Source organism: Leptodactylus fuscus, chromosome 1 (assembly GCF_031893055.1).
Source record: "Leptodactylus fuscus isolate aLepFus1 chromosome 1, aLepFus1.hap2, whole genome shotgun sequence".
In the NCBI taxonomy this organism is placed as follows: domain Eukaryota; kingdom Metazoa; phylum Chordata; class Amphibia; order Anura; family Leptodactylidae; genus Leptodactylus; species Leptodactylus fuscus.
In genome coordinates, this window is record NC_134265.1 from 156,446,303 (window position 1) to 156,460,064 (window position 13,762).

General features: G+C 44.5%; 1 protein-coding gene across 6 annotated transcripts in view; it reads left to right on the plus strand.

Moving 5' to 3' along the window:
* The window catches only part of SMARCA2 (SWI/SNF related BAF chromatin remodeling complex subunit ATPase 2), a 196,968-nt gene that overhangs the window by 63,647 nt on the left and 119,559 nt on the right, over positions 1-13,762 (plus strand). For 4 of the 6 annotated variants that reach the window (XM_075278710.1, XM_075278742.1, XM_075278734.1 and 1 more), the window contains exons 1-2: positions 3,693-3,982; positions 13,414-13,652. In XM_075278710.1, the coding sequence (XP_075134811.1) occupies positions 13,428-13,652 (225 nt within the window). In that variant the 5' untranslated portion in view covers positions 3,693-3,982; positions 13,414-13,427. Of the gene's footprint in view, positions 1-3,692; positions 3,983-13,413; positions 13,653-13,762 lie in introns of those variants that run through there. The other 2 variants (XM_075278718.1, XM_075278726.1) reach the window with 1 other exon arrangement.

A 13,762-nucleotide genomic window follows, 5' to 3' on the forward strand; every position in this document is an offset into this window, starting at 1 on the left:
GGGAGAGGCTGATTCTCCTCACAGCATGTCTGCAAACTGCTGAAACTGAAGATTCTACAGCATTTCACAGTTTACTAATGTACGAAAAGTCTTCTATGTACTTGTGTCTACACAGCAATCGAGAAGGCAGATAAGGTAATAAACCTTTCCTGCCTTCTCTCTGTGCGCTTCGGCTGAAGTGCAGTTGCTGAGTTCTGCTTTGACATACCGGTACGTCCTTGCAGAACAAGGCAGCCACCTTCCGGACGTATATACCAAATGGGTGGTCCAGAAGTGGTTAAGCCCTGATCTGCGCCTCTTCTGCCAAATTGTGGTGTAGGGTGGAGATCGGAGAAGGTTTACTATAATTCACACCAGTTTTCTGGCGTGCATTACAATGGAAATCTATGCCAGATACTTACTGCAATCCAGTTCCAATGGGATCTTATCACTCAGACCCAATTTTTTGTAGGTACCATGTCGGAATAGCCTTAAGAAAGGCTATTCGTCTCCTATCTTTCGTCGTCTTCTCCGCACCTCTGGTTTCTTTTGGGAAGGCAAATTAGCTCTCTCACAGCACTGGGGGTAGTTTCCAGAGATCAGGCAGCACTGGGGGCATCCCCAATGCTGCGAGAGAACTCTCTCCAGCGCCGCCTCCTCTTCTTCAGCAGCGTCATCTTCAGCCTCTTCTTCTGGCGGTGGCTTGTAACTTCTAAGGCCTTGGGCTGAGCAGACTGCGCATGCCCACAGGCCACGAGAAAATGGCCACTTGCACAGTACTGTAAGCGGCCATTTTCTCATGCCCTGTGGGCATGCGCAGTCTGCTCTGCCCAAGACCCGAGGCCTTAGAAGTTACAAGCCACCGCCGGAAGAAGAGGCTGCTGAAGAGGAGGCGGCGCTGGAGAGAGTTCTCTCGCAGCATTGGGGACGCCCCCAGTGCTGCCTGAGCGCTGGGGCCCGCACCTAGTGCTGCGAGAGAGCTAATTTACATACTGAGAGAAACCGGGATTGTAGGCGAACGGTGGCTTGGAGAAGAAGACGAAAGGTAGGAGACGAATAGCCTTTCTTAAGGCTACTCCAACGTGGTACCTACAAAAAATTGGGTCTGAGTGATAGGATCCCTTTAAAACCACTGAGGACCTTTCACCACCTTCAGTTCTTAGAATCTGTTAATAGTTGCTCTACTGATTCCAGTGCAAGTTGGATTTTTTTTCTGCAGTCCCCACCATTCCTGGGCAATCAGTGCTGTAATTTTTGGTGCCTGATATGTAACTCAGGCTCTGCAATTTCAGATGGGGAGTATCAAGGCGGGAGTCAGAGCTCTGGGATGGCAGGGGTTTGAAAAAAAAAATCCAACTGTGTCAGAATCGGTGAAGAAATGCCTATTAAATGATGCAAGGAGATAGATTTGGTAGAGGTGATTAAATGTTCTCTTTAACCACTTCAGTACCAGGCCAATTTGTGGTCCAGGACCAGACACATTTTCGTTTTTTTCTGTATGTGTGGTTTTGAGGGCTGTAACATTTTTCTCGTATGTCTTATTCAATTAATTTTTGCGTCTTTTTTCGGGGACACATAGGGCTTTATTTTTATGTTGTTTTTATTTTTGAATGTGTTTTAATTTTTTTTATATCCATACATAATAGGAGGGAAAGTGTGTCTGGTTTTCACTTTTTTTAAAATTTAATAACACAAAGCGCTAAGAAAAAACTTTATAAAATAGTTTTTCCTCTCCGTTATGGTAATTTTTATTTTGTATGGTGTTGTCGGGGGTGGGGCTATAACCTTTAATAACGGCGTTTTATTAGCGTATTATTTTTTTTTTTTACTTTTTTATTATATTTTATTTTTTTTTCAGATTGTGTCCCCATAAGGTCATAAGATACCTTTGGAGACATCTGATCACTTTTTTTTTGTTAAAGAGGCTGATTTCCCCTGCAACTGAGGCTGGTACATTTAGCCCCAGTATCAGGAGGAATACAGCCTCCTGCACGCTGTATACGCAGTATACAGAGCTGATCTGGGTCCTGTAGGACCCAGCAGCTCTTATAAGACACTGAGCCTGGCGGATCACGTGACCGCTGGGGCAGAGGCGGCCCCATAACCGTGTATACAGCGCTCATTGAGATAAATAAATATATGGAATAATCATTCCCTGTCATCTCTCTGGGAGCTCTGGCGGAAGTTACAGCTGGCTCCCAGCTTCAGCAGCTGCACGAGCTCCGTGCAGCTGCTGTGTTCTGACTGGACGTACCAGTACGTCCTGTCAGAACTAGGCAACCACTTCCTGGACGTATATAGTCTATGGGTGGTCCGGAAGTGGTTAAGGGCCTATTCTCATCATGTACTAACAATGGTAGAAAACTAATCACCAATCATTTGCATAGAGTCAACGTTAAAGGGGTTTTCCCATCTCACTGTTTCAGCAGTCTGTTCTTCTCACTTCCTGTATTTCTCCCTCCTCCCTCTTGCTGAACTGGCCTGAGAAGTCTCACAACACTTATACAGATCAGATAATATGCAGATGCTTGTAAAGAATGGACTCAGTGTTATCTGTGTGTTTAAATAGAGAGATAACAGAAACTGCAAATAGCTGAACTGATTGTCCTACCGGCAAGCGCAGTGAGTGACTTCACTTCTCATATCTTACAGGACCGTGGTTATGAAAACGCTGTCTAAACAATGGGAGGAATTAGTTCACATAGCAGGAAAACAAAGCAGCATTTTTAAAGCAATATATTTAGGAAAAGTCTTCAATTTACATACGCTATCAGTATAATAGGTAGGATCCTTGAGATGGGACAACCCCTTTAAATACAAAAATGGTCTATTTCTGTCAGTTTAGGTCAAAATGTGGTATATCCTACAGAAACGGATCAGTGTTTATATAACATTAAGGGCTCGTTCACATCTGCGTTGTTCGGTCCTTATTGCAGGTTTCTGTTTCCTGCATAAAACAGATGCAGGAGACGGAAGCCTGCAGGAGACTTTCTCACCCATTCATTTGAATGGGTGAGAAAGCTGTCCGGCCGTGCGCGGCAGTGAGCGTTTTGCGCTCTCCGCCGCGAAACCGGGTTTTATAATCCGGACACAGAGTCGGACATGCACTACTCTGTGTCCGGATAAAAAAATCCGGTTTCGCGGCGGAGAGCCTAAAACGCTCACCGCCGCGCACGGCCGGACCCGATCTATGGTTTCCGTCTTCTGCCATGCAGAAGACGGAAACCATAGTACGGAGACCCTGAACGCAGGTGTGAACCCAGCGTAACTCTGTATAAGCAAATGGTTATCAGTTTCCATCCGTTTTCAGCATAACTTTTTTTTACCATATGACAACATATGCTGTGAAAGTCCCCTAAAGCATTCCAGAGTTATTACCAGATAAAGTGACAAACTCGGGCTGTGTCCTGGAGGTGCCAAGTATTCTGCCGCAGCACATATGTTTACATCCCCATCTAATATATAATAGGGTGCCATCATAGTTCATATGGAGGCTGTCTATATCGCTTCCTAGTCAGAATTGCATTACAATGTAGGAGCCATAAAGTTCTGAGGTGACTTTTGTGTCCATTTGCATGTTAAAGGGCTTTTCCTCTCGGTACGTGAGGAGAATAATTGCGGTGTGCAGAGTACCAGTACTTGTGGGGTGTCAGCAGACATGTACATGCTGCTATATTCAGTCAGTGTCTGAACTCCATTGCATTTTAAACTAGGCGCGCATTAATAATCGTGTGTGGCAAGTCCGTGGTGCGTGTGTGCGCGGCGGGCGCTGTACCTGAGTGCGCACTGGGGGGTAGGCCTACGTACACACTGGCTGAATTTGTCAAGCGGAGCAGAATCAGGAAGTCAGAGGGAAAACACTCAGACATGTTTGATCACGATGACATGACGGAGGGGAGGAGGAACAGGAACAGGGCCTGAAGCTTATACCTCCACACTCTCCCAGAACATATACACCCACACAGCGCTCCGCTTACACCGCACACCCGGCTCTGACGATCAGGTAAGCAGACAGCCTCCTTCCCTCGCCTTGTACTGCTGTTTATAACGGTGGCCGAGCCTGAATGTAGTCCCGGTCAGAGAAGCAATCGATCGGGTGTACAAACTTTCCTGAGAGCGAGAGACGGGGGGAGGGAATAAATATGGCTCCCCTGGTTCCCTTCCCAAATGTTCTCGCTTCCCTGCCGCACAGTGGAGGCCAGCTCCCTACTTGTACATGGAATTCATCTGCGTGCTCGCCCTGGCAGGGAATTTTGCGCCGACTCCCGTCATGGAGTTGTCCTGTACTACGTGTATACAGTCGCCCGGTATTGTAGCTACGTGCCGCCTCCCCCAAATACTGTGTGCTGTAGGGTGAGGGGGTGGTCGAGCCCGCTGTCCTGTTAACCCCAAGGCTCGCCTCACATACAGTCATGGCTGCTCTAAGTGCGTGCTCTTAGTTTCTGGTTCTTTCTAGAAAAGTAGAATTGACAGCAGCTGCGGACGGAATACGCATCGGCAGATTCCGGCGGCGGCGCGGGCTCAGTGCGTGGTGTGAGCCGGGCCCGGGCGTCTGAACTAGTCTGAGGAGGAAAGGCACAACTTCAAGTCACATGGCTGCTTGTTTTGTATCGCTCAGCGCTCCTGGGTGGCATGTCAGGCCAGCATGAGACTCCATCGCATGAGTGGACTCTGTGCTCTGACCCCAGGAGCTTACACTCACTTCTCTAGTCCTGGGCCGACCGTAATGGCAGGATGTATGAACCTGGATTCACATTCAGCAGTTTGTTTTTTGCAGAAAATAAAGTTGTATAAATGGGGATTTCTGCAGACCCCAGTCAGTTTGAGGGAGCAGAGCCAAGAATGTCTGCAACAAGTGAATATCAGAATATTTATTTTACTAGACTTTTTTTTTTTTTCTCGTGGGTATGTTACACATCTGCGTTTGGGGTGTCCACTTGAGGACACCTGAACAGAAATCTAATCCGAAAAAAAAAAAGCCGTTACCTCTGGAAATCCGTGGACCCCACAGACTAAGGGCGCCTTCACACGCTGTAACGCTCCGCTCATTTTGTCCATTTTACGCGTGTAAAAATACACGTGCAAAATGTAGTAAGCCATTGAGTTCAATGGCTTGCACGCGTAAAAAAAAAACGTACGTAAGCCATTGAGTTCAATGGCTTACTACATTTTACACGTGTAAGGGTGCATTCACACTGAGTAAACGCTAGCTTATTCTGAACGTAAAACACGTTCAGAATAAGCGGCGTCTAAAGCAGCTCCATTCATTTCTATGGGAGCGGGGATACGAGCGCTCCCCATAGAAATGAATGGGCTGCTTCTTTCACTCCGTGCAGTCCCATTGAAGTGAATGGGGAGTGCCGGCGTATACGGCAAGCTCTGCTCATGCCGGAGCGTACACGCCGGCACTCCCCATTCACTTCAATGGGACTGCACGGAGTGAAAGAAGCAGCCCATTCATTTCTATGGGGAGCGCTCGTATCCCCGCTCCCATAGAAATGAATGGAGCTGCTTTAGACGCCGCTTATTCTGAACGTGTTTTACGTTCAGAATAAGCTAGCGTTTACTCAGTGTGAATTCACCCTAAAATGGACAAAATGAGCGGAGACTTGCATCGTGTGAAGGCAGAAAATGCAGAGCGAATAACACTGCTTGCAGGACTCTGCGTTTGTGGAATGCCCAGGAGGAGACTGGGCACAGGTGTGTACCTAACTTAAGGCTGTCACATGACTGCCCCAGCAATCTAGGTAAACATACATTTTTGGTATAGTAAATTAGGAGGGTGTATAGTGTAGCAAGGTCGTTTTATCCAGGACAACCCCTCTAAAGGGGCTCTATCAGCAAAATCATGCTGATAGAGCCCCACATATGCGTGAATAGCCTTTAAAAAGAGCCGCGTCTCTCTCTTGTCAAAACCCACCTGCCGCGACCATCGCAGTCGCGGCTTTCCCCTCCGCTGTCGGCTCAAATGAATGAGCCGACATAGGAGGGTGCTGCCGGGGGCGGAAGCCGCGCGGCAGAGCCAGCGCAGCTTCCGACTGAAGATAGGGCAGGTCGCTTCTTTTCTCCGCTAGCTAGCGGAGAAAAAAAAGGCTATTCAGGCACCGTAAATGTTATATTAAACTACATCATAAAGCATGATTTTGCTGATGGAGCCCCTTTAAGTGGTGGTCAGACATGTCATCACCTAGTACTGTTTTGGCCTAAAGGAGCCTTCACACGGAGTAAACGCGTGTGTATTTTTGTAAAATACTCATGTAAAAATAAGACTCTCATTGACTTCAATGATATTTTCTACACGTGTAAAAATACGCCTGTAAAATGTCATTTTAGTCAATGGGAGTCTTATTTTTACACGTGTATTTTGCAAAAATACACGCACGTTTATTCCGTGTGAAGGCTCGCTGAGGCCCTACGTTGCGGAAACGCAGCTTTTTTTGATGCGGTTTTTTGAGCCAAAGCCAGGAATGGATTGAGCAGACGGGAGAAGCATAAGAACTTCCTATACATTTCCCATTCCTTTTCTAGTCATTCTTGGCTTTGGCTCAAAAAAACGCAACAAAATCTGCAACAAAAAGAGCTGCGTTTCCGCAATGTGGGGCCTCATTTTATGGTATGTTTTCACAGCGAAAAAGCAAGAAAAGTGGTGGAATAAGATTCTGTTGCTGGAAATTTAATGGACTTATACGATGGATCTATCCCTTGTTTGCTGTTTTTTGTTTTTTTTTTTGTTTTTTTTTTTGTAGCTAGGATGAAACCAAGTCTGATGTGAACCCAGCCTAAAACTAAGGGCTAGTTCACACGTGGGCAAAGGGGCGGATTTTGACAGCGGATTTCGCTTCAAAATCCGCCCCTTTACAATGGTGGTCTATGTAGACTGCCGGGCATTTTTTTTCTGCTAGCGGCGGGCTGCTGCTAGCGGAGAAAAGAAGCGACATGCCCTATCTTCAGGCGGAAGCTGCGCGGGCTCAGCCGCACGGCTTCCGCCCTCGGTAGCACCCTCCTATGTCGGCTCATTCATTTGAGCCGACAGCGGAGGGGAAAGCCGTGACCGCGATGGTCGCGGCAGGCGGGTTTTGACGAGAGAGACGCGGCTCTCGGTGTCAAAATCTGCGCGGGCAGTTCACGTGTGAACTAGCCCTAAGGCCACACTTTACGTGGAACAAAAACGCTTGTGTTTTGTTTTTGTTTTGTTTTTTTTCACAGCCTTTCTGCTGTTTTTCATTTGGACCTTTCACTATCACCAATAAGCCCAGCTCTATTAGTCACTGCTCCACTGATTCCGGCACGGTTAAAAAATTTTTCTCTAGCCCCTACCATTCCCGAGCAAGCAATGCTATTAATTTTGGTTCCTGATATGCTATTTATGCTCTGTACTGTCAGAAGTGTGGTGTCAGACAGGAGCAGACAAGGGGTGTGATTCTGAGCTCTGACAGTGGCTGCTCTGATTTTTCCCCCTCCCCTTATAGGGATTCTATCATTAATGCTATTTTTTGTCCCTAACACGTAGGAATAGCTGTAAGAAAGGTTATTCTTCTCCTACCTTTAGATGTATTCTCCGCGCCGCCGTTCGGTAGAAATCCCGGTTTTCTTCTGTATGCAAATGAGTTATCTCGCAGCACTGGGGGCGTCCCCAATGCTGCGAGAGAACTCGCCGGCGCCGCCTCTCTCTTCACCTGGAACGGCTTCTCCCTGCGTCTTCTTTTTCCGGCGCTGGCTTCAAACTTCTAGGTATGTACAGTCGGCTCTGCCCTCGAGCAGAGCCGACTTCGCATGCCTGTGGCCATTTTCTTGTGGACGCTTACCCCAGCTTACTGTGAAAGCAGCCACAAGAAAATGGCCGCCTACACCAGTTTACTTTGTAAGCGGCCACAGGAAAATTACTGCAGGCATGCGAAGTCTGCTCTGCTCGAGGGCAGAGCCGACTGTGTATACCTAGAAGTTTGAAGCCAGCACCGGAAGAAGACACAGGGAGTAGCCGTTCAGGTGAAGATAGAGGTGACGCTGGCGAGTTCTCTCGCAGCATTGGGGACACCCCCAGTACTGCGAGAGAACTCATTTGCATACAGAAGAAAACCAGGATTTCTACCGAACGGCGGCGCAGAGAATACGTGTAAAGGTAGGAGAAGAATAACCTTTCTTACGGCTATTCCTACGTGTTAGGGACAAAAAAAAAATGTATGTTAATGATAGAATCCCTTTAAATTTGAGTTTACAGAGTTTACTCTAGGTTTACACTAGTGTTCGACTTTTTGTTCTTGGGGACCTGAAAAACGGAAAGCTAACCCGCTTGATAAGGAGGACTTTTCTCTACATTTTTTTTAAGCGGGTTTGGGGATGGAAACCCTAAACGTAGATCAGGCGCGTGAGTGAACCCAGTGTCTGCCACACTCTTGTGCAATCTTGTTCCCATGAAAAATACTTCATTCCACTGTAAAATAGAGGATGCTGAGAACGAATTTCACAGACAAGGAATGGCGTGCAGGAAAAATGGTGTAAACATAAAATATAACTTTTATTGATATGTGTTAAAATCTAAACAAAATGGACGTCCGTGCAAACCCACAAAAGGAGATTCAATCTCCTTTTGTGGGTTTGCACGGACGTCCATTTTGTTTAAATTTTAACACTTATCAAAAGTTATATTTTATGTTTACACCATTTATCCTGCACGCCATTCCTTGTCTGTGATATTCTCCATATGAATGGTTTAGACCCTCTGTGATTGTATGCTGAGAACGAAGCATCACTGGAAAGATGAATGTATAGTAAACTTTGTTATATCATGACCTTGGGATGCTTCTCATTTGTGTTGACTTGGTCAATAGTTTGCTGTTGAAGTGCATTGCTATGTAATTTGTTGTATTCCTAGCATTCAAATGAGATTTTAAAATGGGAATTCTTCCTGAAAAACTTGTGGAAACATTTGAGTTAGAGGTTGTACACATTTAAGAAAATGAGCGGGGGTGGGGGGATTGTAAGACCTACTGGAGGAAGGTGACCATATGTTTTAGAGCAAAAGGTCAGCAACCTTCGACACTCCAGCTGCTGGGAAACTACAACTCCCAACATGCTCCATTCGCTTCCATCGGAGTTTCAAGAACAGCAGAGCAAGTGCATGCTGGGAGTTGTAGTTTTACAACAGCTGGAGTGCCAAAGGATGCCTACCCCTGCTTTAGAGGAATGTCAGACAAATCCACTGGACATCTAATGTTTGTTCTAATGTGTTTTGCACGAACTTGTCAATCATGGTTATATCTCGTGCACACAACTGTGTACACTGTCATGTTTTTTATGGCTAGTGCACTGTCCCATTATATTTTATTGCATGTTACACACGCCCACACACAAACACGTGGGGCCATAATCCTGGGCAAAACTCAGAATAGGTCTTATTTCTCCTCGATTTGTGACTCCGCACATGGCCATTGTCCATGTCTGGACCCAGCAAATGCACACTAGCTCTGGTTTCTACTGATGCTGTACAAACTTTGAACAGATCTGTACTGCAATGCCTAACATGGCTAGTAAGATAAACATGGCCTTTCTGACCGATAATTATGTACTACAGGTTGACATCTGCCACATTAGTACTTCCAATAGTGGAAAAAAATGCAGATGGTTGGCATAAAATCATCTAAATTGGCCTAAGTACAGTCCAAAATCTCTAGTGTATGGACTACAAATGCCAAATAGCATTTTGACAATATTGCAGGTGTCTTTCAGAAAATATATAGGTATGGGAGAAGGGGGTGTGTTTTGTGGTTTTTTTTTTTTTTTTTTTTTTTAAATATGTAGCAATTTGGGTTTTACTTGTACATCTCAAAAGTGTGAAAATTGTCCTGGCTTCCAGAGGTGCACAATATCCGATAAAAGATCAAATAGTACCATTACAAAGTACAGTTTGTCCCAGAAAAATTAAGTCCTTATGCAGCTCTGTGAATGGAAAAATAAGTTGTGGTTTTTGGAAGGCGGCAACTAAAAAAACAAAAATTGAAAAAATGCCTTCAGCTGGAAGGGGTTAAAGTGTTCATTTGATTTAGGATATATAAAAAAAAAAAACACACAACTGGTGTTTTATAGTGTTGTGAATGTTTAGCAATAGGAACTTGATAGATAATACACATGAAGGTCTGTAGGCAGAGTCCCTGAACTTGAACTGCAAACCCCCTCATCAGGCAGAACCAAAGGTGAATCTCTATTCTCAGATTTTTTAATCCCGATTCATCCTTTTATAGTCAGAAATTACGAACCATGCATTCACATAAGCAGCAGTCTCAATAGATTAGTCCTTTCTGAGTTCGTAGACTTCACCTCATTTGACCTCAACTTAACCATTCTGTGTCTACTGATGCAGGTCTGAAGGTGTTTATTGCTCTGAAAGCCAAATTCGACCTCAGTCTGTTCATTAGCTTGCTAAAACTCTTATGTCTTACTTCATTTTGCATAGTATGTTTTATCTTGTTAGGCTCCTATTAATTTGCTGGGAGTACATTAATATGGCTCCTATGCAAACTGACATAAACGCTGCAACTTGAGCTTCCGCGATTCCAAGGGGGATTATCCCACAAAGTGAAATAGGAGGACCTTTTTACTGCTGCACATTGATCCCCACAGCATATAGTGGTTACCCACGGACACATGTGTAAATGTGTTCACATCTGCATTGTCATTTTGGTTCTTCTGGTCCATTGCAGGACCAGAAGAAAGGGAAATTGGACTTCAACAGATCCCAAAGGACTTCATTGATTCTATTGGGGTCCGCTGGATTTCCTTTTAATGAAATCACCCGAAGCTGGGCTTGCAGGACTTTTTCATCAAGCAATTTCTGATGGAAAATGCAACCAAGAATCCGCACAGTCCCCTTCGTATAGACTGCTCTATGGGGGAAAAAGAAAGGCATCTTTTAAGGGCTAGCACACAGACCCATTATGTTCTTGTGGCCTCATATACACACATCTATGTAGATGGGTGTGTGGGTACAAAACCCAGTATATGTCCATTTTGTTTTGTTTTTTGTAGCCATGCTTGTCAATGAAATAAATGGGTCTGCACATAGAAAATGGCACATGGCCAAGATCCAACAGACCCATACATGCACATGTTCACATGTAGCCTTAGGGCTCGTTCACATGGGCACAGAGGGGGCGAATTATGGCGCAGAATCAACGTCATAATCCGCCCCCTCACAATGTTGGTCTATAGAGACCATTAGCGTACTTTTTTTCCGCTAGCGGCATGTTGCTCCCCGTGTCACTCGATGCCAAAATCTGTCTGTACGCCCCCTGTGTGAACTAAGCCTAAAACTTTCTGCACTAAAAGACACAAAACAATAACACAAAGCAGTACTGGCATTTCTTAAAGCATTTCTATTTTAGGGTCCATTCACACGGAATAACGTGCCGCGTGACCTGGCACGTATACGGCGTGTGAGATTTTGAGCGCCGTAAAAGCTCCCTTTGATTTCAATGGGAGCCTGGATCGTATACGCCGCGTTATTTTGCGGCCGTGATTTTGATGGGAGCTTTTACGGCGCTCAAAATCTCACACGCCGTATACGTGCCAGGTCACACGGCATGTTACTCCATGTGAATGGACCATAAAGGAAATCTGTCAGGGTGATTTGGGACATTAAACCGCTCACTGGTCCTCATGGCCCTGGGGTTCGTGTTCCCAAATCGCCCTGTTATAAAACCATTAGTGCCTATATACACCCTGCTGCTGTATTGCTTGTGCTGGCACAGTTCTTTACTGAAGCAGAGGTGTACATCTCTTCTTCAGTGCGCATGCCCCATATATCTGGCACGTGCAGTGAAGCCAAGGTGTACATCCTCCACTTCACTAAAGAACTGCACGGAACGTTTTATTTATTTATTTTAATTTTTTTTATAAATGCGGGCACGGATGGACTTAAAACAGGGCGACGGGACAAACTCTGTTTGCAGGTAACCTTAATGTATAGGTTATTCCTTGATCTGTTACAGCTAAAATGACACTTTAAAATGATGTATAAGCACACTTAATCTTTACCCAGAACGTAAAGAAGTAAATCAAGCTCACTTATTTTGAGGGTGCTATTGGCAGAATGTGTAGAAACTATTGGGTTGCACATGTGCAAAAGGGAAACTGTGAAGAATTTGGATTTCTACGTTTTTGTGACTCTTCCATACATCTGTGAAGGTTTTTCAAAAAATCTTTTCGAATATAGGAAACCATTTTTTTCAGAAACCTACATTAATTTCAGAAACAAATGTGCCATGTTTAATAATGCATTGCTCTTATGGGGAGTTGTGAGCGGTTGGCGAAACAAGAGTTTTGACGACAGCTATAACTTGTGAACAGTAGTTTTTGGTTTAAAAAAAAAAATAATTCAGGATCAGAGCAGATTTTGAAGGCCATGGTTTCAAATGCACTGTTTTCTTTGGATCGGGCGTGCCACTAAGTCTGCTTAGTTAACAGTCATTGTGCAGTACTGGCCCATTTATCATTGGCTAAATGTGGTGCATCTGCAACTAGTATAATAATACTTCCAATTTGGACGTGTTCGTTCTAAACTAAACTCCAGGTGGAACCTCACAAATATTGTAATAACCCTGAGCAAAATCACATATTTTAGATTTATATATTTTTTTTCTTTCACCCATGCACCTATCACCAGGTATATTGTATGCCTGCAATCCAGCTCCTGATCTGGCACTGCCATGGCTTTTCTATATTTCTTTGCCATGATGTAATAGCAGCATCACATAGACAGCTAGCGACTATACACTTCTAGGAGCAGTGTAATTCTCATTCTCTCTATATTCTGCTAAACCTAAGACACTAGTACATATAGAGTTCAGGAGGCTGAGCTATACGAGTGCCTTCAACACAACTGTGTGACAGGTACTGTCTGGTCATTAGTACTCTGACAGAAATTTCTGTCTTCCCCTGTTCAGTCTGTTTGGTACACTCCATCTTATAAGATGTCAGGGATTTCTGCTTTATCTGCTGTATATTTTACATGGTCATAGTGAGTCATTACTGAGCAGAATAGAGAGATTCCAATAAAAAGGAATAACTTGCGTTAGTACTGGCTAAATTGTATATTTGGGGGGAATTGGTGACTCTTTATTTTTTTTTCCCATTTATCACTGATTAGCAAGTGAAATAAAGCCAACCAAAGGCTGCACAAGGGAACAGTGATTATTTTGCAATGCTTTGTATGTATTTGGAGATAATTTTTGGAAGCTGGGTAACTCCTTTAATATTCTTTTGGGTATTGATGCCAATATTCAAATTTTGATAAATAAAATACCTCTTTAAGTTAATTTACATACGATTTCTCATGGCCATGCAAAATACTATTAACTTTTTTATTTATCCTCAAGTGGAATGTGAAAAGTGCTGCTATCCATTTATTCCTGTATTTAGCATGTTCTCTTTTGATTTTAGGCACGGAACGTCCGATGTCTACTCCAACTGATCCGGGTGCAATGCCTCACCCAGGACCTTCACCAGGTCCTGGACCTTCTCCAGGGCCTATTTTAGGACCTAGCCCAGGACCAGGGCCTTCCCCAGGATCAGTACACAGCATGATGGGCCCAAGTCCAGGACCACCTAGTGTCTCTCATGCACTTTCTAACATGGGCCCCACAGATTATCCCCCGGAGAACTTACACCAGATGCATAAGGTAAAACTATTAACTTTTATATTTTTTAGAAATATGCTTTCCAGTTCATCTTTATGTCAGCTGTAGCCCATCACTGGTCTCAGTGGGGGTGTTATGAGAGCTGAGATAAT